The sequence below is a fragment of the Eleutherodactylus coqui genome, chromosome 3 (assembly GCF_035609145.1).
Source record: "Eleutherodactylus coqui strain aEleCoq1 chromosome 3, aEleCoq1.hap1, whole genome shotgun sequence".
NCBI classification, from domain to species: Eukaryota; Metazoa; Chordata; class Amphibia; order Anura; family Eleutherodactylidae; genus Eleutherodactylus; species Eleutherodactylus coqui.
The window spans coordinates 242,487,767-242,513,311 of NC_089839.1; the positions used below are offsets into that span (position 1 = coordinate 242,487,767).

The 25,545-nt window shown below is 45.0% G+C and overlaps 1 protein-coding gene across 2 annotated transcripts in view; it reads left to right on the forward strand.

Annotated features, from left to right (window-relative positions):
- The window catches only part of ASPM (assembly factor for spindle microtubules), a 45,405-nt gene that overhangs the window by 8,874 nt on the left and 10,986 nt on the right, over window positions 1-25,545 (forward strand). The window contains exons 4-20 of one of the 2 annotated variants that reach the window (XM_066597196.1): window positions 30-119; window positions 282-392; window positions 659-805; window positions 3,244-3,489; window positions 3,797-3,864; window positions 6,646-6,787; window positions 7,520-7,650; window positions 8,182-8,357; window positions 9,357-9,502; window positions 12,053-12,138; window positions 12,934-13,152; window positions 13,355-13,559; window positions 14,531-14,673; window positions 14,842-14,970; window positions 16,984-17,178; window positions 17,288-21,781; window positions 23,547-23,708. In XM_066597196.1, the coding sequence (XP_066453293.1) occupies window positions 30-119; window positions 282-392; window positions 659-805; window positions 3,244-3,489; window positions 3,797-3,864; window positions 6,646-6,787; window positions 7,520-7,650; window positions 8,182-8,357; window positions 9,357-9,502; window positions 12,053-12,138; window positions 12,934-13,152; window positions 13,355-13,559; window positions 14,531-14,673; window positions 14,842-14,970; window positions 16,984-17,178; window positions 17,288-21,781; window positions 23,547-23,708 (6,890 nt within the window). The remainder of the gene's footprint in view (window positions 1-29; window positions 120-281; window positions 393-658; window positions 806-3,243; window positions 3,490-3,796; window positions 3,865-6,645; window positions 6,788-7,519; window positions 7,651-8,181; window positions 8,358-9,356; window positions 9,503-12,052; window positions 12,139-12,933; window positions 13,153-13,354; window positions 13,560-14,530; window positions 14,674-14,841; window positions 14,971-16,983; window positions 17,179-17,287; window positions 21,782-23,546; window positions 23,709-25,545) is intronic. The other variant, XM_066597197.1, reaches the window with a different exon arrangement.

Genomic DNA, 25,545 nt, shown 5'->3' on the forward strand with positions numbered 1-25,545 from the left:
ACCACTAACTTTGTCTACTTATTTTCTAGCTAATCTGGCGTTGAAAAGTACTGGTAAAATACACAAGGTCAGAGCTGACACTATGAAGGCAAAACCCACGGTGGCAAAAACACAGAAAGGTATGGAAGTGCTAGAAGTGTAGCTTCAATCTGATCTGCTGCCTTTACTGCATAGCGTTACTTCTTGTGATAGAATGGCCGTAATATGTACAGTATATGACTGTAATGCACACTCCTGCTCAAAGCGTCAGGGTTGAAGTGTTTCTTCCGCTTACTTTTCAGCGTCGGACACCGCAGGACCACCACTGCCGCTGGCCGTCACTTTTAAGAATTCCAAGAGAATTGTTGCTGTTGCTCAGTCAAAGTTGATGTTTATGAAGCCCCCAAAAACAGGTAATGGATGTTTGCTTTTAAAATGGGTTTTCTAGAGGATTGCAACCTGAAAGCAAGGAACAATCAGACTATCTGCTACTCTTTTCGATGACATTTAGAAAATGACTTTTTGGTTGAGTCTTGCCACAAATAGATGGGTGATATGACTAGCGTATGTGCGTAAGGGCTGAGGTCTATGGCTTGGTCACTACTCTGCTGTGTAAGGACATGGATTGCTCATTTAAGAGTGTCTTTACCGTATACTAACATACTATATTTTATTATAGTTATTCCTCGCCACCCTATGCCATTCGCTGCCCAAAACATGTTTTATGACGAGCGATGGATGGCAAAGCAGGAACGGGGCTTTACCTGGTGGTTGAACTTCATTCTCACTCCAGATGACTTTGCGGTGAAAACAGATTCTATGAAAGGTCAGTAAAGTGAAATCTATATGTGATGGAGTTTTACCATGCTTAAAAGACTGTTGTCACCTTAAACATTCTTGTCCATTTTATGGTCGGGGTGTTATGGAGCAGGGAGCTGAGCGGATTTAGTTTTTGGGGAAAGAGTTAGTATAACTTATATACATGGAATATTTAGACCTCCTGCACATGGGCGGCTTGGGCCCCACGTGCGGGATTCCCGCAGTGGAGTTCGACCTGGTGACCCCAGCTTACCTCTCCACCGTCTTCTCCTCTGCTGCAGATGTGCCGGCCGGTGAGCAGGAGAGGACGCAGCGCCATCGCTATGGCAATTACACGGCTCCCGCGACCATACTGCAATGATGATTGCAGAATGGCCGTGGGACGGATGGCTTCCATTGACTTCAGTGGAAGCTGGCCATGCGTAGCCCACACAAAATCGCAGCATTCTTTGTTTTTTTTTTTTTTGCTTGTTTGTTGTTGTTTTTTTTCCCCTGTGAGGGTGACTACCCACTAGCGTTTTTTTTCACTGAGAAATTTGCAGCGGTTTTTTTTTTTCTGCAGGGGTCTATGGGACTTGTAATGTTAAAATCGCGATTCCACAAAATCGCGATTTACCGCGATATCGCGATTTTGCACGATCGCGATTTTAGCTTTATATGTCCCATAGCCCAAAGACCCCTGCAGAAAAAAAAACCGCTGCGAATTTCACAGTAAAAAAAACGCTAGTGGGTAGTCACCCTAAGTGGAAAATCTCAATCTATTTCTGCTTGTGGGCAGGAAATCATGTATTGTCATAGCATGCTATGGGCTGGATTTGCTGCAGAATCTGGAGGCGGAATCACGCTCCAGATTTTGCAATGCAAATCTGCTCATGTGCAAGAGGCCTTAGATCAGGGGTGTCAAACTCCTTTTCACCGAGGGCCGCATCAGGCTTATGGTGACCTTCAAAGGGCCGATTGTAAGGTCGCCTGCAGACGGCCGGGTTGGATCCCGCTGCGAGAATTCTCGCAGTGGGACCCGACCCGCTCCTCTGCAGGAACCAGCGTGGTACTTACCTGCTCCCGCGGCTCCAGCTCTGGATGTGCCAGCTGCCGGTTAGCTGGCGATGCGCAGATCGGAGCCGGCGGCCGGGGAGTGACATTTCTGTGCGGGGCTCTGCGCTCCCCGCACAGAAATAGAGCATGCCGCGACTTGTTTTCTGCGCGAGATTTCGTATGGACATAGGATTGCATTTTCTAACGCGGCAGAAATACCGCCGCGGAATTTCCGCCCGTGTGCATGGGCCGCGCAAATACGTGGTGAATGCACAGAAAAAAATCATGTATTCACTGTATATTTGCGCACCATTTCAATGGGCCCACGTGCGTTTATTTTTGCAAACGCAAATATACAGGCCTAAGCGATTTTCGATAGCGCAACTACGCAGCGTATTTGCGTGACCGAAATACAATTACACCCGTGTGAACGACCCCTAATAGTGACCCTGATAGTGGCCCCAGTAAAAATAATGACCCCCACAGTGGCCCAATTAGTAATATTAACCCCCTCAGTAATAATACCCCCATAGCAACGTTAACCCGCCCCCCCTCAGTAGTAATAACCCCATAGCAACGTTAGCCCCCCCTCGGTAATGAGCCCCCCTCAGTAATAATAAGCTCCCCCCAGTAATAGTAATAAGCCCCCCCTCAGGAGCCATAAGAAGCCCCCCCCCCCCCCTCAGTAACAATAATAGGCCCTTTCAGTAACCATAATAAGCCCCCCCCCCCCCCATATACTTACCTCCTCCCTTCTGTCAGCCCGCTCCTCCTCTTCTCGCGCTGATTCCCGGATGCACACTGACATCAGTGTGTGTGCCCGGAACGCTTCCTCCCCGAGTCCTCTCCTGCGGAACTGAAGAGCAGGGGACTCGGGGAGGAGGATCCTGGCTGCACACTGACGTCAGTGTGCGCCGGGATCATTGGCAAAAGCGCGATTACCAGCGAGGAGCTGCGGCACCCCAGCTGGTAATCGCTTCGGTGGTGAGCGACGTTGGCACGCCGCAGGCCACATAACATGAGGCAGCGGGCCTTGTGTTTGACACATGTAGCTTAGATGAATACATGTGTAGATGTGGGGAGTTTCACTGAATGATTGACATCCTTCCCCATATGAGACAACATACAGGAATGACTGTCAGTCACGGATTAGCACCAGCTACTGAGCTTCTCCGAATTTTGATAAATGAACTCTGCCGGCAGAACTAGAGATCAATTTCACTACTGCTTTTTAATGACTTGACGACCCAGTAAATTCTTGTATTTTCATCTGCACCCTATAAAGCAGGCTCTGCTCCATATTGCTTATGCCAGGGGGTTTATCCCAGATCAGACTGTACTTTCAATGTGGCAGGTTGCTTTGAATATTGTGTTTGTTTGACTCTCTAATATAGTTTAATTTCTTAACAGTTAATGCAGCTGCTTTGATCCTTGGGGCGGAAAGTAACCATAAAGTGAGTGTGCCAAAGGCTCCAACCAAGGAGGAGGTTTCCCTTAAAGCCTACACAGCTCGGTGCAGGTTGAATAAGCTGAGGAGATCCGCCTGCCGCCTCTTTACCTCCGAACCGGTGGTGAGAGCCGTACGGAGACTAGAAGTGGAGATTGAGGCTCGGCGCCTACTTGTGAGGAAAGACCGACACCTGTGGAAGGACATCGGTACAGTCAACACTTCAATCCAGTATTCTGGGCATTAAACTTCTTGTCATTTTACTTCTGTCCTACAACCTCTTGTAGAGGGTCACCGCGATGCAGGCTGAACACTTCATCCTGCCAGTAAATGGAATGTCTATTCAATGTCTATGAACGTCTACATTGGACATAACAAGTGCTGCCGTTAACCTCTCACGATTCATTGCCGACATTATTTAGAAATAAATATCAATTTGTCAAAGTAAATATTTTTGGAATTGATACTAGAAACAACCAGGATATGTTTTTTCACCACTGAGTTTATTTTTTTTAGGCGAACGTCAGAAAGTCCTGAACTGGCTTCTTTCCTATAATCCGTTGTGGCTTCGCATAGGACTTGAGGTAATATCAATGGTATTCATGTTTTATTGGGATTTCTAGGCTCACAGCAGTATGGGTGTATTCACCCAGTTGTCTGATTTCATATATTCCTTAGCAACCTCTGACTACCTGATATGCACTGTGAATTGACAGCACATCCGTAGTCTACATGGGACGACTGTTGGCACGTAACCCTTTCCAATCAACTGTCTGATGTCTTCCTACATTCTGATTGAATCTTGTACAGCTCCAATGTCAGAAGATATCCGACAGGGTATTCTTACCGTCTATCGCCAGCCACTCCGCTGTCGCGCACACACACTGGCTTTAATCAGCAGATGGCACCGTTGTATAACGGCAAAAAGAGAAAAGCCTTTTAGGAAACCCTGAATCCAAAATTGGATTGGTAAGGGTTACTAACCCAACAGCCACCCCAATGGTTATTGTGCCTGCGCTTTCACACAGGAACGATAGTTGTTGACTGAATGGGAGCAGAATGCTTGGGAGATCTCTTCCGGCCACCTACATCCACTCACAGTTTACAGGCAGTCGTTCATAGATGAACGGCTGCCTTGTTCATACTTAGCAGGATGACGCTCATTAGTCAATTTGTTTCAGTGAGCTGAAATGAAGCGACAATCGAGCGACTTCTCGCTCAGCGCCCTGTCGGCTCCTGCTTTTACATAGGGTGACTATAGCTGGCAGTTGCTCATGTGAGTGATCTTTCGGCTGATAGTTGGCCTGTGTAAACCTGCTCTATAACGCTGCACGCTGCTCTGACTGGCAAGCTTCGCCCATGTGAGCAGTGCTGGGCAATCTAAGCAGCGTCTTTAATGTTCTGGTTGTATTTCCGTTCTTCTGTTCTGTTGTGGAACAGAAGAATAAAAATAAAACATCATGCTGATCTGTCGTCTTCTTCCCCAACTTCACAGGTTTATTAAAAATTTAATTAGGTTTATGTGATCTGTGGAAGTTGAGAAAAAAATCAGCGATTTGACAATATTCCTGTTGTTCCATAATACACTTCTTTTTTTTTTTTCTCCGCTGTAATTGGGTTCCACAAGTATGCAGAAAAAATAGATTTCCCATAGCATGCTATGGACGCTACTTGCTGCGCATCCACAGTACGGACGTCCGGCGTGGATTCCGTTGCAAATATCCTAAATCTCAGGATGTCATTAGGGCCCTCTCACTGACGAGATTAGATGCATTTTATATACTTCCACTAATCAGATAGAAACTAATTGGAAAGAGGCACAGTCTTAACTTCGGATCATCTGACAGGTGTTTCATGAAGCAGAATATCTGTGAGGAGGGGAAGCAGGGGTCGTTTTTGGCTTCTATAACTAAGGCACGGGAATCGTCATCATCATCATCTTATGTTGCAGCATTGGGAAGACCTGAGTAATTCTTTGCCTATAAAGGCGGATGACGTTTTGGAGACCCTTTTTTCCCCTATTTTAAAAAGCTGTATGCTTCTAAATTAAGTGTGGATTGTGACAACTTTAGGAATACTTGGCTTGGGTGCAATGGACAATTTATTCTGATAAGAGAGTGATGTTAGAAGCTGCTGTGACACTGACTTAAGGATGGTATTCCAAATGACTTTTTTTAAAGCGCTATCAGGATATCCTAGTATGTAAGGCCAAAAAAAGACACATGTTCATCCAGTTCAGCCTTTTAACCCCCAATGTTGATCCAGAGGAAGGCAAAAAAATGTTTCTGCCGCATTTACTGCCACGTTTAGTGAATCATTGCACAAAGGCATACTTCCACCATCAATGAGAAATACTATGACTGTTCTAATTCCTAAACCGGGAAAGTATTTCTCTCTTCCTGATTCCTCATATTTCTGCTGATCACGAATGTTAAAATCTGGGCAAATAGAGTACTTTTAGTAATAACTCATTTGATACATGATGATTAGAGATGAGCGAGTATACTCGATAAGGCAAACTACTCGAGCGAGTAGTGCCTTATTCGAGAACCTGCCCGCTCGTCTCTAAAGATTCGGCAGCTGGCGCGGGTGAGAGGGGAGTTGCGGCGGTGAGCAGGGGGGGGGGGGAGAGGGAGAGAGGGATCTCCCCTCCGTTCCTCCCCGCTCTCCCCTGCCAGCACCCGAATCTTTAGAGACGAGCGGGGAGATACTCGACTAAGGCACTACTCGCTCGAGCAGTTTGCCTTATCGAGTATGCTCGCTCATCTCTAATGACGATCCGTCCGGCTTCATGACAAAGAAATCAAATCCTTAAACTCCTTTTAGGAGGTTATATCTGAATGTTCAGCAGATCATCAAGTTTGTGGGAGCAGGACTGATATTTTCCCTCAACATTGCCCAAACCTCTATTGTTTGGGTAGGATAATGTAATGTTCTATGTATGCTGTGCCTATGCATGTTTAACTGTGTAGATATTAAGGGGTAATTGTATCCTAAAATGGAACTGCAATAAAAATGATCTGTTAAAAAAAAAATAGTGCTTTAAATTGGAGCCAATTGCACAGTCCACATCAGTGTTTGAAGGTGGAATGGTAAGTGGGCGATGCTGGCTGCTCGGTCGGGATTTTGAAACCTTCATGGAATGTGACATATTTAAAGATGTGACAAATGTATCAATGCTGTGAAGCAATTTCATAAATCTTTGCAAATAACAGCAACATTACATCTGGCAAGACGAAGTTACAAAATGTCGCACGTGATAAATTTCCCCCATAGCGTCTTTCTACGGTAGTAGCTCATGTTAAGGATCGTTCTTGTTTATGTTCTGTGTTTAATGGTGAAATGTTACATTGCTTCCTTGGCAGACTATATACGGGGAGCTCATCTCTTTAGAAAGTAACAGTGATGTCACCGGCCTTGCCTTGTTCATCTTGAATCGCCTGCTTTGGAATCTAGACATTGCAGCAGAATACCGACACCCCTCGGTCCCCCACCTTTATCGTGATGGTGAGTACTGACGCATAACGAGTGCTGTCTGTATATTCTGATGGCTACACTGCACTAATGGACCAAATACTGTAGGCTTCAGGCCCAAATACTGTAGACTATAGGACACGGGTGTCAAACTCACACCGAGGGCCACATCAGCCTTTATGGTTGCCTTCAAAGAGCCGATTGTATTTGTAAGACTGCATAGTAATAGTGATCATTATAGTGGCCCCTATATTGGCCCGAGTAGTAGTTGCTGAACATCTATCGGTCGGGCGACCTCCCTACGGGTATTCCACTGACCCAGCCTGTAGCTCTCGTCCAGCATTGGTTGGCTGCTGAGTCTGTGATCGTGGACCTCTCCTGTTGGCACTGCGCACAGGACAGCGCTCGCAGACACCTGGGGGGTTCGAGATTGGTGGTCAGACTCTGTGCTGCCTTCGGACTGGAGCTGCTGGCTGGGTGAGTGGAATGACCGTTAAGTTGCTGCACGGCCAGCGGGTCACATAAAACTGGGGGCAGGGTAGATTCAAACCGTCGGCCTTAAATTTAACTCATGCTTTAGGAGCTAGTTGGGTGACTGCAGAATCAAATTTGACTATTTCAATGGCCTAGCAATAGGAAATCCCATAACCCATAAATTCATGCGCCACTAGAATATAATGTCTCTGCTAACTGGCTTCTGGAACATGTCCCGCCTGCTGTAATGCCTGACTATATCTTTCCATGGCTTCAACTGTATCTTTTCAGGTCATGAAGAGGCTCTATCAAAGTTTACTTTGAAGAAGTTGTTGCTGTTGTTCTTCTTTCTTGACTATGCAAAGCAGTCCAGACTCATTGATCATGATCCCTGCTTATTCTGTAAAGATGCTGAATTCAAGGTATGTAAGTTATAGAAATCCAGTGTTTTAAATTAAATGGTTTGTTCAGTTGTAAACTATTTATGGCCTATCTGCAGGGTAGGTCACCAATAATAGATGCGTGGGGGTCTGTTCACCTGGCTGGTATGTTTGTTCACTGAGCTGATTTCTGTAAGAAGCCGACAGCTCCATTCTCACTGCAGTGGCCAGGCTTGGTATTGCTGGCTAAGTTAACATTCACTTCAGTGAGAACTTAGCCTGCAATACAAAGTCTGGCCACTGGGGTGAGAAGAGATCTGTCTGCTTCCTGCAGAAATAAGCTCAATACATGAATGCGCCAACCCTATGAGCAACTGATTGGTGGTGGTCCCAAATACTAGACTCCTGCTGATGTATTATTGGTGGCCTTGGGATAAGACCATAAATGATTTAAAACTGGACAACCCCATTAAAGGGATTCTTCGTGACATTTACTATGGATGACCTATTCCACGCTGTTGTCATTTTGCCATAGAATTACCTTTTTTCCCCCCCTATATGTCCTCTTTGCAGGCTAGTAAAGACCTTCTGTTGGCTTTCTCTCGTGATTTCTTGAGTGGAGAAGGGGATCTCTCGCGCCACTTAAGCTATTTAGGTTTAGCAGTTGGCCATGTCCAGACTCCTCTACATGAATTTGACTTTGCAGTGACAAACCTGGCTGTAGACTTGCAGTGTGGTGTTCGTCTCGTGTGAGTATTACTTATTTTTTGTATATTTTTTTTAACTGCTGTTTTTATGATGGGGCAAAAAGATTGGAAAAAGATTGGAAAAATAAAGGATACTGTCTTCACGGAATTCCAGAAGTCTCCGTACATAGACAACAGTTGGCTGCAGAGTTTTGCTGCTTTCAGACAGTTGTAAGTATTTCGCACACAGCATCTTTTGGAAAAAAACGCCACTACGGTTTTTGTTGCAGTTTCGTGAGCCGAGGCCAGAAGTGAATGCAGCAGGAGAGGGAAATATACGTCTTATTAAATAACATATAATATAGAGATTTACCCATGTCTCTCCGTTCTTTCTGTACTGGACTGTTCTTTTCTGGATTGGGACAAAGTATTTTAGTTTACTTGTTACTTTGTATTTCCTATTCTCGTTGAATCCACTTCTGGCTTTGGCTCAAAAAAATTCCAGGATCAATTGGCGTATACTTCCGCTTTTTTTCCCTCTACAAACAACTTGGGTGCGAAATTGCCTTAATTCAAGCACATTTTACTGTCTGTATTACAACCACAGTAGCTGGAGCTCTAGTTTTTATGCCGTACTGGACTTTAGGATTTCATGGTGATCTAAGTCCAGTCCAGTAGAGCCGCAGGAGCTTTGGCTGTTGCTCTTGTAATATGAGTGGTAAAATGTGTTTGCGTTACAGGATTACAGGTGTCTGAAAGACCCCTTTTTCTTGTCTGTTGCATTAGGGACAAAGCTTAGGACCATGAGTATATCTACTGCCACTAGGAGGCAGACTCTAAGCAAAAAAAGAAAAGTTAGCTGCTTCTACTAGCTATACCCCTTCTGCAGGCACCAAGCTAGCCAGTTGTAGCTTGGTCTCCGCAGAAGGTGGGCTTCTTCCTTTTAGTCTTCAGTTGTTTCATCCTGACTCTTGGAATATGAGGCTGGCATTAGACACTCCCTGATATATAGTATTGAATAATTAATTCCTCGATCTTTATACTGTTCTTTTGTGTAAACAGGAGAACAATGGAACTTCTAACTCAGAATTGGAGCTTATCAAAAAAGCTGAGAGTCCCAGCAATAAGCCGCCTGCAGAAAATGCACAATGTGGAAGTAGCTTTACAAGTTTTGACAGAAAGGGGTGTGCAGATAAAAGATGAACGTGGTAAGGAGCGGACTGCATAGACGTGTTGTATTATCTTTGTTCTTTTTTAACTTGTATTATGTATGCCCTGATTTTGACTTTATGCCATCTAGACAATGCCTTGGCATTAATGTTTATTATTCCTAACCTCTATAGCATACCTCCTAGCCCGGTGGGCACGAAGATAGAAATGTCAGATTGCTGCAAAATTTGGCATGCAGTTATGTCTCAAGCAGATATATAGATCACTAGCTGATATACCTGGCCTTGCCTGAGTTAACTTGCTACAGGTGTTTACGTGGTGTTTGCACAGAAAATTTTATGAAGTGGTGGTTACTTTGGAGTAACCGAGAGATAAAATATGTATACACATAGAGGATTCTCCTCAGGCTGCATGTACCGATGTCCCACTGCATAATGTGCCACCCCTCCAACTCTCCTCATTTAGGACCTAAAGAATGCTAATGCTTTTGCACTTAACATTGAATAATCAATTTGTGACCCCTTTACTTTTCCTATTTAGCACCTAAAGAATGCTCCTGCCAAATTTCATGTTTGTGCGACACCGGGAAGTTAGAGAATTAGTGGCCAGTCAGTCAGTGATGGCTTTCAGATGGATGAATAGATGGATGCATATGGGATGGATGGATATGAGAGAGGGAGATAGGAGATGATCACAGTTGTAAGCTGATTAGACGCTGGGTCTTGCCACCAGAAGCTATGAAAGTGCTTCCCCCGTTGGTCTATAAAAAGGCTGTTGGGCTAGTGTTATGTAGTGCAACTCTTGTTGAGAGATGGTTGCCTGCTAGACGCCTCTACGACGCACTCTAAGGCATTGTGCCCAGTTAACAGATTTTGTGAGGGGCGTATCGTTAGAATGAGAGAAGCAGAATGGCCGTTTTGTCCAACTTGCCTGCCATCTAGGCCGTTGTGATCAAGCTGCAAGGAGGTGTAGGGAGCAGTGGTTGCTTGAGGGCGCACACAATGTGAACAGACCGACCACCAGTAGAGCGGATAGTTTGATCCGCTGATGAGCGCAAGCGGTGTTGTTGTCCACCATCCAGACACAAGTGACATTACTGAACCTCCTCTCTGCTGGGACCATTTCCAAGTGCTTTGCAGACAGACATTTGGTGTCACAGCGCCCAATACGTGCCCGCTGTTTACACCCCAACACCGTCCCCTTTGTTTGCAGTGGTGTCATGAACAAGAAACCTGGACTGCTATGGACTAGTGACAAATTCAGGTTCTGTCTGGAAGCCAGTGACTGTCGTGTTTGAATACAGAGGCCTCGGGGGGAGCACCTAACTGCTGCCTTTGCTGTGGAGCGGTTGTCACATTTCCTTGGCCTACCCAGTTGGCAGACTTATTGCCAATCGAGCAGTAATAGAACTTGCTAAGACATGAGCTTTGGCAGCTTAAGGTCGCTCTCACACATGAACGCGGCAAAGTGCAGCGATTCCAAATGCAGTTGCTTTGCCGCAATATTACTTTCACTTTTGGCCGCAGCTCCCTGTGGCTGACTGCGTGTTTTAGCGCACACCATCATTGTGATGGGTGATGAGGTGCGCTAAATGGACAAGTATAGAACAGACTGCTCGCAAATTGTGGCGAGCGCATGTCTGCAAGGCCCCATTGATCTAAATGGGAGGGTTATACCGTGATTAATGCATTTAAATTGCGGTAAAAAGCGCCTGTGTGACAGAGGCCTAAGAGTGTTCAGGATCTAAAGGCCCAGTTGCAACACCTTTGGGCAATTAAGACTGTTTCAGCGTATTCCAGAAACTTTGTGGTGCGTTTTTTTTTTTTTTCTTTTTACACAATGAGTGAGTATTTCCAGTGTGGCGCAGAGTGTTAAGGCAGCAGAATTGCAGTCCTAAGCTCTGGCTCATGACCTGAAGGTTGTGGGTTCAGTCCCCGTGTGGTTCAGGTAGCCGGCGCAAGGTTCCATCCCTCCGAGGCCGGTAAAATGAGTACCCAGCTTGGTGGGGGGTAATAATTTACCTGAAAGCGCTGCGGAATACTTTTGCACTATACAAATAACAAGATTTATTTAACAAGATTTATCTTTTTTTCTTAATTTAAAGGTTTATTCACATCGGTAATTTGGGAAGCAGGACAGCCTTTGAGATCACTGATGATCTGAAGAATGAAGGGGGTCACAGCACTAGCTCTCTGTCGTCCTCAAAGTTTTCCCTCGCACAGCGAGTGCCTGGGAGCTCCTGTAAAACTTTGAAGGGGACAAAGTGCTAAATTAGAGTTTCTTCTCTCTTATTTTCTGGTTCGGTTGCATCTCCAGGGTCCGCCCCCCCCCAACCCCCACTCCTCATTAAATAATTACATGTCCTAGTGCGATGTCATCACTTTAGGGGAATAAGCCTTAATTCAGTTTTTTTGCTATGTCAAATTGTTAACAATCAGTGTCAGTTTCCTTAATCAGGAAGGATCCTTTATATTGACCATAAATGTGAGACCTTTCCTTCGGCATTACAGTTCAGATTTAATGATCAACTCCTGGAGGTGTTGCTATGCTGTTTGTTACTGACGGATATTGTAACCCTGTTTTCGTAGGTGTCACCTTCACATCAAAGGACGTTGTAGACCGACATCGTGAACGGACACTGGCATTGCTGTGGCATATTGTGTTTACATTTCAGGTAATCTACTGCAAAGGTTTGTATTAGACAGATGTTACCGCTGCAATTCTGATAGTGAAGTAGACTTCCTGGACCCTTCATCCTCTAGGAGAGTAATGGTGCTTTTACACGGGATGAGCAAACAATGCCCAACATCCCAGTGAAGCTCACTCCTGTGTTATTATACAGGAGTGAGTATCACTGGCATCACTCGGAGCGCTGCTGGCATGCAGACGAGGTGGGTGGGCAGTGAGTGTTCTCTACCCGCTGCCACTTTAACAGACAGTCGTTCAAAAGTGAACGCAGTGTCGTTCCTTTTTCTGCATACAGAGATTGAATGATTCTCGTTGAGTCGCTGCATGCATTGACATGGGATGAAGGGATATGTGGAGGACATTAAAGGAAAATGCACTTTATGGAAAAGTGTCTAGCCAAGAAGCCTATGCCAATACACAGGAGTATAGGATCCCACCAGCTCTCCACTCAAGTTGGCCTCTTCTCATGACTGACTTGGGGACAGCATTGATAATCGTTTTCTAACTCTTGTTAGCAGAGCATGGGCAGCGCTGGATGCTTTATCCCAGAGGTCATTGTTTTTTGGCCTGCGCTAAGCCCTGCTGAATTAAATATCCCCCTGCATGTAGTAAGTTTTGGACCACTTGGAAAGTCTTTTCAAAAACTCCTCTTAGAAATTGCTTCCTAGAGGTGGACCACTATGGATCTAAGTAGGGACCAAAATATATGGTGTGTCTTTGCTTTACTGCATAACTGGCTTACCCTGAGATAACATGTTAAAACCTCCTAATAATCTTACAGGTGGATGTCTTTCTCAATATTGAGCATTTGAAGGAGGAAATAAAGTTTCTAACAGACCGTTATGGTGTACAGAAGCAGCTCGCCAGCCTCCGTGCTTTCTCCTCATCAACCATTGCAAGGAACCGTGACAGCGACCCCTTTTTGCCCGACAATTACAGCGAGCGAGTCCTACTGCTTATGGAATGGGTTAATGCGGTCTGTGCATTCTATAGCACAAAGGTACGGTATAGTCTCTTCAGGTTTACCAGTGAAGTCGTTCTTGAATACCCTCCACTATGTCTATGAATGATGTAGCTGAATCTGTCATATTTATTTCATAACATAAAAAGTTAAACAAGAAGTTCTGCAAATTAAACTTTTTTTTTTTTTTTTAAATCCAATAAAATGGTTACAGTGCTGTCTGACTTATCATTTCTGGTAGGTTGAAAACTTCACGGTCTCCTTTTCTGATGGTCGGGTGTTCTGTTATCTAATCAATCATTACCACCCGAGTTACCTGCCAGCAAATGCTATAAGTCAGCGGACGACTCAGACAGTAGAGTGCAGTAAAACTGGAACTGTAGGACTGAATTCTTCCTCGGACTCTGACAACTCTTCAGATGTATACCTGGGGATGGATGAGCAAGGTAACGTGTATATATATTTTTTTTCATACAGCTTATACCAATGTGTCTGATAAAGGGGTAGTGTAGGAAATTAACTAAATGGTTTTGGTCTGCAGCAATGTAAGTAGTACAGACTGGAGACTTGAGGGGGCAGATCGTAATGCTACACTGTTTGTTCCTGTCAGGAACAAAGGACCAGTGTTTCAAATGCTGGTCTTGGTAGGATTCGTGCCGTCACGCATTGTGCCTAATATACGCCTAATTTCTGCCGTCCGTACCTTCTTACAGAGGGTCGCTCACACCAGCCCCCCACCATACTGTTCTCCTATTCCAACTTGAAACCTCAAACTGGTACTGAACACCTTGCAGTCTCACTCCTTTGAGCCTTTGTGCAATATCCTAGCTGGTCTTTTGTCCTGGAAGGTGCCTTTATGGTGGCGGTCACCTCCATCCATCAGGTTTCTGAGCTCGCAGCCTCGTCGGCCAAACCTTCGTTCACAGTCTTCCCTCAGAACAAGGACTTCCTTCCTAAGGTGGGGTCGGCCTTCCACATCAACGAAGACCTCGTCTTGCCTTGACAAAATAGCTGGCGGGTCCAGGTCAAACTAACAGTTGACTGTGCCTTCTTTTCTTCTGGGGTCAGCGCAGCAAACAGAATGGTTAACGCTAGTCTGTTTGCTCTCCTCAGTGGGGTAACTGGGTTAGTTCTTTGCCAGACCTGTATTCCCAGATTCAGTAGGGAAACAAGCTGAGGACACTAGGGTAAAAACTATTTAGTTTGGTGCTGGTAGGAGGAGCAAACTCTCTTTAGCTTTGTGTCTGCCTCCTAGTAGCAGTAGCTATACCCACAGTCTTCAGCTGTGTCCCCCAATAAAAGGATTTTATGGTTAGTACAAAAATGTTTGTTTGTTTTTAGCATGTCACAAACTTGGAAACATTTGCATATATAGTTAATATGTTGGATACTTGATTTTTTTTTTCTTTTCTCCTAGCTTTTACATCATCCTTGTTTGAGGAGCTACTAGAGAATGAGAAGGCAAACTTCAGTCTTGTGCAGAATGCAGTCTCTGACCTGGGAGGAATTCCTGCAATGATCCATCCCTCTGACATGTCTAATACCATACCTGATGAAAAGGTATGGAAAGGTTAAAGCATATCTGCCATCATGTACTATTTTGGAATAGGTTTCCTGCAGAACGCACTTGTGCTGTACGACTGCCATTGTTACACTTGAAATGTTTCTGAAATCTTGTAAATCTAGACACGGTTACTTTGCTGAAGTTTTTTTACATTTTTATTTCAGGTTGTGATCATTTACCTCTCATTTCTTTGTGCTCGACTTCTGGATCTTCGTAAAGAAGCTCGGGCAGCCCGAGTTATACAGGCGGCTTGGAGGAGGCACAGATTGGTGGCAGAAGAACAGTTATTACAGGTCGGGGTTAGAAGTCATCCGTGCATCTCCCAAGAATTGTGAGGGGTTGTTGTCTGGGATTTCAAGAAAACTATCAGTATGAAACTGTACAGCCATTACTTGTTAAATCCCCAACACTCTAGGGTCATTGCTCCAGTGGTCTCTGCTGGTTCTGCACTGATTGGCTGTAGTAGTCATGTGACTGATGTATGTGATGCCCTTTCTGCTAAACTGGCGTGAACCACCAAGGAATTAACATTTAAATAATGGTTATTTTTTTCCAGATTATTTCTTGATGGTTACTTTCTTAAGGGCGCCTGCACACGGGCGGATTTGCATTGCGAGATCCAAAGCGGGATTCCGCCTCTGGATTTCGCAGCAAATCAAGCCTATAGCATGCTATAGAAAAAAACGCAATTTCCTGCCCACGAGCGGGGATCTATTGCAATTTTCTGCTCGCGGTAAAGAATTCGCAGCATGCTGCGATTTGCTGTCGGCTACGTACGGCCGGCTTCTATTGAATTCAGTGGAAGCCGTCTGTGCCGTGGCAATTCCGCAATCATCATTGCCGAATGGCCGCAGGAGCTGCGCCGTCGCCATAACGATGACTCTCTACTGCGCATGCAGAGAAGGCCACGTCATAGCGACGGCTCGGCGTCCCCTGTAGTGCACATGTGTTGCCCGGCACATTGGCAGCACAGGAGAAGATGCCCGACCAGTAAGCAGGCCTGGCATCGGGTCGAACTCTGCTGCAGGAATCCCGCATGCAGGGTCCGACCCGCCTGTGTGCAGATGGCCATGCAGGGGTCACCAGCCAGGCATCGGGTCGAACTCCGCTGTGGGAATCCCGCATGCAGGATCAGACCCACCCGTGTGCAGGAGGCCCTACGGTGAGCCAGTCTTCCTGAAAATGTTCTATATAAAACGCCAAATTTGTTTTCTTTCATATGAAATCCACACTTCTGGTCCGACTTGAGTGAAATTTTGCATGAGTGTTCTTCAGCAGCAGGCGACGAACTTAAAATCAACAGTGAAAAATCTCACTGATTTCCCCTGTAATTTTTATTGCCCATAGCAACCAATCATAGTGTAGCTTTCATTTTTAATACTGCTAAAGTAAAATGAAAGCTGCGCTGTGATTGGTTGCTATGGGTAACACAGATTTTCTTTTGGCCAGCTTCCATAACCATGCGGTGCTCGGCTCATTCTTGTGGCCCACTTTGTGTATTCCAGGACCGCTATTCATAAAATCGGTGTACAACACACAGGTATATCACCCAATATACGAATAAATTGAGAACTGTGTGTTACTATTCTGCTTATCCAAGGGATGTCGCTACATAGCCTACTACTGTCACCTCATATATGTAGGGACATACCCTAGTTTGTTACACTCATAGAGAAGTAACAGAGGAGTGGTACAATGCAGAATTATAAGTGTGTCATGACCTATTACCTGAAACCTGTCAGGAGAGGCGGCAGATCCTCTCTAAAGACTCCTAAACCCAATGTGGAATTTGTGTCTCCTGTACATAGATGCATAACAATGTTAAGACTTTACATATATTCCGTATTTGGCCTCCATAATCCGTTCTCTAACATTTCTGTTTTTTTGACCATCTCGGGTTCCATTGCCTTCTGCCACAGATTTGATGGTTGTTGGGGCTTGCTCACACAGGCACATGTGTCCCATATATTATGTGCGTATATTTCATGCATGGGCAATGCCCACTATATTGCAAATGTACATTTTTATTTGCTGCGTATGTTAAATCCCCAAGCCTATATTTGCCAAAAAAAGTCATGCTGTGGGTGAAAAGTTACACGAGTCACCCCCCCCCCCCCAGCCCCCCACAGGTGTGAGTCGCCGAATAGACATCTCTGGGTTTTTAGCATTTGCGGATATGTGCGTGTGAGTGAGCCCAATAGTGGTTGGGACCAGGCATGATTAGATAGCATTGGGATTTGGGCATGAGTTTATGGATGACTCAGAACTTGTGGCAGCTGACATAATTTCCCTTCTTTCATTACCAGAAGAAACACAAGGCCGCCCGTGTCCTACAGCGGGCCGCGTGCAAATTCCTTGCACAGCGTAGGGTTTTAAGGAGAATTTCCTCTGCTGTCCTAATCCAGAAGCGCTGGAGGAGATACTTGGCCTATAAGAAGTTGGTGGAACTAAGAACTCGAAGACAAAAAGACATTGAGACACGTGCAGCTGTGATTATTCAGGTGCGTCTAGGAGTTGATCTGGCTTTTTATGTGGTTTGTCCATAAGTCCTAAACCTTAGAAGCTCCGTCATGTTGGCACAGTTAGCTCAATGTTTCTCTTGCTTTACAGAAACGCTGGAGAAGTTTCGCTGCTCTACAGTCCTACAGATCCTTTAAAGTACATGTTGTCCTGATGCAAGCAAGAGTCCGATCGAAGATTGCTGTAGCTTCATACAAGAGGACTGTGAATGCTGCGAGAACCATCCAGGCTCACGTACGCTCTTGGTTACTGGCTAGAAAGGAGCGTAAGCGCTATCTCCATCTAAGATCTGCAACGGCTCTTATCCAGTCTGCTTATAGGAAGTGGAAACGCGTCAAAACGAATAGAGAAAATAGAGCAGCGTCGGTGCTTCAGAAAGCCTGCAGGAGGTGGCAGGAGCGCAAGCTGAAAGCCAAGACAACTGCGGCCATTGCAATTCAGTCCCAGTATCGTATGCTTCAAGAACGACGTAAATACCTGACCATGCGGGCAGCTGCAGTAAGGATGCAGTCCCTGTTTAAAATGCGTCGGGAAAGAAAAGGTTATCTTGTCCTGAAGCAGACTGCCATCTTTATGCAAAGACTGATTCGAGCAAACAACTCGATGCTTCAAGAGAGAAAGAACTACTTAAGGAGAAGGCGAGCGTGTGTGACAATCCAATCTGTTGTAAGAGGGTACCTGGTGAGACAACAAGTCAAAGTGTGGCATAGCGCTGCGACAAGACTGCAGGCTGGCTACAGAATGCACAAGGCAAGAAAGGAGTATCTGACCGTTCACAGAGCTGCTGTGGTCCTACAAAGAAGAATCCGCGCACACAATCATTTTCTGCATCACAGGAAAACGTTCCTGCTAATGAAATGGTCCGCTCTGCGGTTGCAAGCAACCTACCGCAGTAACGTACTGCGTAAGAGAATGAGAATTCGGCATGCTGCGGCAATCGTCATACAAGCCAACTACAAATGTTATGTAGCAAGGAAGCAATATCAAAAAATGCTACGATCTGCCCTTACTATTCAGAGTTGGTACCGAGGGCAAAAACAAAAGAAGAAAGAAATGGATTATTTTGTGAAAGCCAAGTGGGCCATTGCCGTGATACAAAGTGCGTACCGTGGCTTTAAGGTGAGGAGACAAGTTCACAAGCAGCATGCCGCCGCCGTTGTTATTCAGTCTGCTTTCAGAAGATCGCTTGCTCTAAGAAAGTTTGAAGAATTAAAGAAGGCAACGGTAACCATTCAGCAGCGCTACCGGGCTGTACTGATTGGTAGGAGGCAAAGGAAAAAATATCTTCATACGTGTCGGATGGTCAAAAAGTTACAAGCTCTCTGGAGGGGCAGAAAAGTTAGGCGAGAGTTTGCAAAGTTGCACAGAGCAGCAAGTCTGATCCAGTCTTATTACAAGATGCATGTATGCCAAACAAAGTATAAGACCTTAAAGCGGTCTGCCGAGCGCATTCAGAGTCGCTACAGAGCCTACCTTTCACTAAAGCGTCAACGATCGCGCTATTTAAAAATGAAAATCGCCACTATAGTCCTTCAGGCTGCATATAGAGGGTGGAAGGCCAGGAAGAATGTTTGGGATCTACATAAGGCAGCTTGCACTATTCAGACGTTTTACCTCTCCTATACAATCAGAAAACGGTACCTTAAAATTAGGAAGAGCGCCACCACAATACAGAGGTGGTACCGCAACACAATAGCTGCTCGGATGCAGAGAGAAGAATATGTTCACCTCAGGAAAAATGTAATCAAACTACAGTCTATTTACAGAGGGGTGAAGACAAGGCAAAGAGTCATTCAGATGCACAAGTCTGCAACTTTGATCCAGTCGGTCTTCAAGATGCACAAGCAGAGGGTGGAATACCAGAAATGGAGGCAGGCGGCGGTTGTGATCCAGCAGCACTACAGAGCAGTATTACAAGGCAGGATGTTGCAGAGTCAATATATGAATCTTAAAGAAGCTGCATGCACTATTCAGGCGGCATGGAGGGGGCGAAGCCTCAGGAAGCGGATTGGTTGCATGCATGGGGCTGCGACTCTAATACAATCGCAGTATCGAATGTTCAGACAGCAACGTCACTTCAAAAAGCTAAGAAAGGCGACCATAGTAGTTCAGCGACGCTACCGGGCTTGTCAGGAGAGGAATAAACAGATGCGGTTGTACAGCAACATGAGAGGTGCCGCCCTGTGCATCCAGACGTCTTTCCGGACAATGAAGCTGCAACGGGAGTTTAAGGCTAAACGCAAAGCTGCCCGGGTGATTCAGGGAGCCGTCAGATCGTTAATAGAAAGACGCAGGTTTCTAGCGCTGCGGAATGCAGCCATATGTGTGCAGAAGAGATATAAATTAAAAAAGCTTGCTTCTCATCATAGACAGGAGTTCATTCAGTTAAGGACGGCCGTCCTCGTGTTACAAGCTGCATATCGGGGTTTCAGAGAGAGAAAGAATCTACAGGAAATGCACTCCGCTGCCGCGATCATCCAATCTGTATTCAGGATGCGTAAAACGCGTGCGGAGTATCAAAATCTGAAAAGTGCATCAATTGTTCTACAACGTTATTACAGGTCTTATAGATCTGCTTTGTATGAGAGAGAAGCATTCTTAAAGTTGCGTGAATCTGCGATAAAACTTCAGTCCGTTTACCGCGGTGCTAAGGCGAGGCGGGAAATAACGAAAATGCACCAAGCGGCTTCCAAAATCCAGGCGACATGCAAGATGTATTTATGCAAACGCATTTATAAAAAGACTCAGTGGGCGGTATGTGTGATGCAGCGGAGATACCGGGCAAAGAAGATGATGAACATCGAAATGTTGCGCTACTCTTCTATAAGAGATGCCACCATCTGTATCCAAGCCAGTTACAGAGGCTGGCACGTCAGAAAGGCGCTAAGAAAGCAGAGAAAAGCTGCCAGAATCATCCAGAGACAGTATAGAACATACGTTGAGCACAAACAGTACCTTAAGTTGAAAAAGACAGTCATCTGTGTTCAGAGACTCTACAGAGCAACTGCTGTGGCGTGCCAATGTTATCGGAGCTACCGGTCAATGCGAAAAGCTGCATCTTGCATTCAGGCTGCGTACAGAGGATATAAAGTAAGGAAAGACCTTGATGTGAAGCACAGAATGGCCACCAGAATACAAGCCTGCTTCAGGATGCACAGAAACGTAGTTGTCTATAGAGCTCAGCGGGAGGCGGCCTGCAAGATTCAGATGTGGTACCGCTCGGTGGTCGAATGTAGACAGATTCGAGGGCGATTTCTAAAACTATACAGCTCAGTCATCACTATTCAGGCAGCGTTCAGAGGAATGAGGGTGCGCCAAAATATAAAAACTATGAATGAAGCTGCCATTGTGATCCAGTCCAGTTATCGCATGTATGTGCATCACACATACTACAAAAGCCTCCTAAAAGCCACCAAAAACCTACAATGGCGATACAGAGCAAAGAAGGCAAGGGACTGGGATTTATCTTTGTACCAAACCGCTAAAAGATCTGCTATATTGCTTCAAGCTGCCTTTAGAGGAGCAAAAGTAAGAAAACAGATTAAAATAATGCACTATGCGGCCACGAGCATCCAAAAGTGTGTTAAAGCTTATCTACAAAGAGAGCGATATAGAAGACTTAGGGCTGCAACAGTTTGTCTCCAGAGAAGATACAGAGCGTTGATTCTCGCCAGATCCGAGCGCTCCAATTTCCTTGCAGTTCGAAAGGCCGCAACTTGCATTCAATCCACATGGAGAGCCTATAAAACCAAGGAAAGACGGAAGCAGGAAAATAGAGCGGCAGCAGTGATCCAAGCATCTTATCGGATGTACAGACAGAGGAAATCTTATATCACCCTGCAACAAGCTGCAAGGAAGATGCAACTACGCTTTAGAGCAAACCTGTTAAGACAAGAGGCAGTCAAGCAATTTACCGCACTAAAGAAAGCAACATTGTGCATCCAGTCAGCTTTCCGTACTATGAAGAAGAGAGAAGAATCAAGAAGGACGGCGGCTGCACTAGTAATCCAGGCCACATTCAAGATGCATCAGAAGCGAAAAGCCTTCTTGCAGATTAAGTCAGCGGCGGTGGTTATCCAAGCAGCTCTCAGAGCCTATCTGATTAGGAAAAAGTTCAAAGAAGTGAAAGCGTCTGCGTGCTGTATACAAAACTGGTTCAGGAGATGTCGTCAAACTAGTCTGCAAAGAGACCGGTATCTAACAGTGAGGGCCTCTGCTATAGTAATTCAGTCTGCTTTCAGAGGGTTGTTGGCACGCAGGATTGTACAGCAAGAGAAAGCTGCAAGAAAACTGCAGGCTTATCTACGTATGGCCGTGTGTCGGAGAAGGTTCCTGCTGCTCAAGAAATCCGCCGTGAAGTTACAGTCCCACTACAGGATGCACCGAGCGAGGAAACTGTATCACCGGCAGCGGGCCTCTGCGGTGCTCCTTCAGCGGTGGTACAGATCTCTGCACGTCACGAGGGAGCAGAGAATGGCGTACCTGCGTGTCAGGAGACAAGTGATCTGTCTGCAGTCTGCCATGCGATGCTTTTATGCCCAAAGAAGGTTCATGAAGGCTCGGTGGGCCGCAGTAATAATTCAGGTGTGTATTGGGGGCTACATGTTTTTAACTTAATAAAAACTTTAAAGGGAATGACAAGTTTTATTTAAAAATTCCTCCTACATCTAACATTTAAACTTAAAAGTGAAGCAACTTTTGTAAACTTTCTTTTTAAAGTTTTGGGTCTATAGCTCCTACACAGACTTGTCTCTATGGTTAGACAATGCACAAATGCTGTATATACTGACCCTGCAGTTGTTCTACACTCCCATCTGTTCCCTACTGCTTGCTAACATACAATGGGTAATTTAGTAAAAAGTATGGAACAGATGGATGAGCAACACAATAAGGCTGCATAGGAGCTTGAAACGCAAATGCTACCTGAAAATAACACAGGGTCTTATATAAATTTTTGCCCCAAAAGAGGTGCTTGGGCTTATTTTCAGGGAATGTCTTATTTTACTTACCTAGTCGGCTCTGTCCAGGTTCTTCCCTCTGCTTTCTAGAGTCTATATGCAATTCCTCAAGTTCTGGGCCACCCACACAGGATCCCATCCTGGTTATAGAATTCATAAATCCCGCCTCCCTGAAGCGATGGCTGTGATTGGTTCTTTGAGTGCTGTATTGATTGGCTGAACTGCGACACTCAGCCATTCACAGCCATCGCTTTGTGGAGGCGGGATTTATGAATTAACTAAGCGATGGCTCAACCAATTCATAAATCCCACCTCCTCTAAGCAATGGTTGTGAACTAATCCATGCAGCACTCAAAAAATGAATTGCAGCCATTGCTTCGTGATTTTGGGACATATGTATCCTGTAACCAGGAAGTGATCCTGTGTGGGCGGCCCAGGACTACGGGAGCTGCGCTGGGGCCCTGGAGAGCAGCTGGAAGGACATGGGCCGAGCTTGCTGCGTAATGTATTCCTATTGACTTTATTTTTTAATGAAATGTAACTACGGATTATTTTCGGACTAGGGCTTATATTTCAAGCCTCCCTGAACATCCTGAAAAATCAGGGTAGGGCTTATTTTCAGGGAAACAGAGTTCTGATGTAGTGATATGAACAGAACCTATAGTGCTGTCACTGGACCAAATGAAGAAAGCGAAACAATTTACGTATTGTAAATTTATATCTAGAAACTCCTGGGCCATTTGGTGTAGTGGACTAGTGGATCTTTAATTTATAATATGCTATTACTAAAACAAAGTTGAACAGCAAATCCAAACAGAGTGAAGCATATGCGGCTGTGGCTGCGATGCAAAATCAAACATGAGCATGCTTCATATTACTTTGCAGAGTGATGTTGCAACTTTCGTGATTGTTTGCCCTTGCCTTGCAGCCACAGTAGAGAAACCTTAATATATGAATTTTTATGTTTCTTTCTGCTGTCTTTTTCTATTTCTTGCACTTTACATTTGGAGGAGCGGCTGCTTCCATGCAGAACAATCACTCCTTTCAATCTGTCAAAAGTTGTTTTTAACTCGAGTATAGCTGAATCCTACCCGCTCAGAGATCATTTTGTAGACCTAGGCCCAGGAGAGGTATAACTATTAAGTGTAGGGTCTGATCTGAAGAGGTGGGCTAGTTGGCGCAGATGCCTCACACAAATCAAATTGCGCGCTGAAAACCTCCAGTTTATATGGTAAATCTAGCAATAATGCAATTCAGAATTCTTCTATTGAATGTTTTGCCTGTTTCTTTGCCCTCCGTTACTTCCGTTTGTGGTTATTACCTGTGATGACAGATCATTGCTACTAGAACAGGTATCTTGGTTTCTGCTTCAGAAATTAAACCAACCACAGTCTCTTCTGCAGGCCCATTGGCGTCGCTATGCACAGAGAAAGCTTTTCTTCCAGTATAGGTGGGCCACGCTGATCATACAGCAGAGATACCGGGCGCACGTTCTCCAGGTGTTACATCGGCACCATTACATGAAGCTCAGAATGTCCGCTGTTCTCCTGCAGGTAGGTCCTTATTTCTCGTCTACAAGAGGAGCGCTATTTATCCTGCTGGGGATATAAGTAATCATTGCCAGGAGATTGGTTTAATTATAGCTGCTACAGATGGGTTTGTCTTAAAGAGAATCTGTCACCATCTTTTTGCAGTCCTCACTGAGCGCAGCATAAGGTAGTGGCTGCCCCGCTGATTACAGTGATATGTCTGCTGTATGTATCTGTGCAGTAGTTTTGGAGAAACTTGCATGTTATTAGTAACAGCCAGAACTAGTCCTGGATATTTATGAGCAGGTTAGCCGCACCCACCCAGCTCTTCAGCCAATGACTGGCAGCTCTCTTAAAGCACAGATTATTTAACAATTTAACTCCTTAACGCTATAGGACGTACAGTTGAATCATGCAGCATCGGGGTATGTATGAACCATGGAGAGACCTCTCTTCATACAGCATGGGCGCCGGCTGTTTATTACAGCCGACACCTGGCGGCAATAGCTCCAATCAGCCGCACGTCTCATCGGAACAGTTAGCCCCCTCACATGCCGCTGTCAGTTCTTTAAATCCCCCGAATGATTTTCGGGGGTCCCGTGCCGCCCCCTGCAATGAGATCGCAGGAAGCTGTGCGGGTGGCATGGCATTTGTGGGGCCGTCTGAAAGGCCCCATGGCTGTCTTAGCAGACTGCCCATCACGCCATGTCCTTGGGGTGGCTTGATAGACTGCCTGCCCGATCACAGTATGATGTAATGCTATAGCATTACATCCTACTACAGGAGCGATTAAATCATCGCAAGTTGTTGTCACCCCTGGGGACTAAAAAAAAGTAAAAATCAGAATAATAAATGTGTACGAATTCTTAAAAATATAAATAAATTTAAAAGTAAAAAAAAACCAAAAAACCTTTGTGCCAAATTTACAATAAAAGAATCAAAATCATAAAACAAAAATACATATTTGGTATCGCAGCGTCCATAAAAGTCCAGTCTATCAAAGTAATGCAGTATGTACACCGCACGGGAACGCCGTCTGGGGGGGGGGGGGGGACTGAAATTTACTTTTTTGATCACCCGGTCTCCAAGAATAATGCAATAAAAAGCGATTTTTAAAAAGTTGTATGTATTCCAAAATGGTACCAACACAAATTAGGGAATGTCTAGTAAAGAAGTGCAGCAAAAAAACAAAAGCATAAACTGTAAGTTTGGTATCATAGTAATCGTACCGACCCATAAAATAAAGTTATGTAATTTTTGTTACAGTTTGTGCGCTGTAGAAACAAGACGCAACAACAGATGGCGGAATGTCTTTTTTTTTTTTTTTTCTTTTACTCCACTTACAAGTTTTTAAAGGTTTTTCAGTACATTATATGGTATATTATATGATACAACTTAAAATTACAACTCGGCCCGCAAAAAACAAGCCCTCCTACAGCGACATCAATAGATAAAGGAGTTACGATTTTCTTAAATGTGGGGGGGAGGGTCACATTATTAAGGGGTTAAGTAGTCCTCTAAGCATTGGTGCTACTGATAAGACTGGTTTCTCAAACACTACTGCGCAGATCCACGTAGCAGACCTATCCCTAATCGGTGTGACCGTCACTACCACATGCTGCACTTAGAGCGGGCCGGGAATCGTTCCCGACCGCCTCCATTCACAGTAAACAGGCAGTTGTTCATAGAGTAACAACTAGGCAGTTTAAAGTGAGCGATGCAGCGGCAGACCAAAGATGACTTTACGGTCTGCATGAAAGATTTGATCAGCGATTTATCGTTGATCGCTCTTTAACTGCATGCGTTCACATTGCACAATTGTAAACCGCCCGATCTAACGAACAGCATGCACAATAATTAT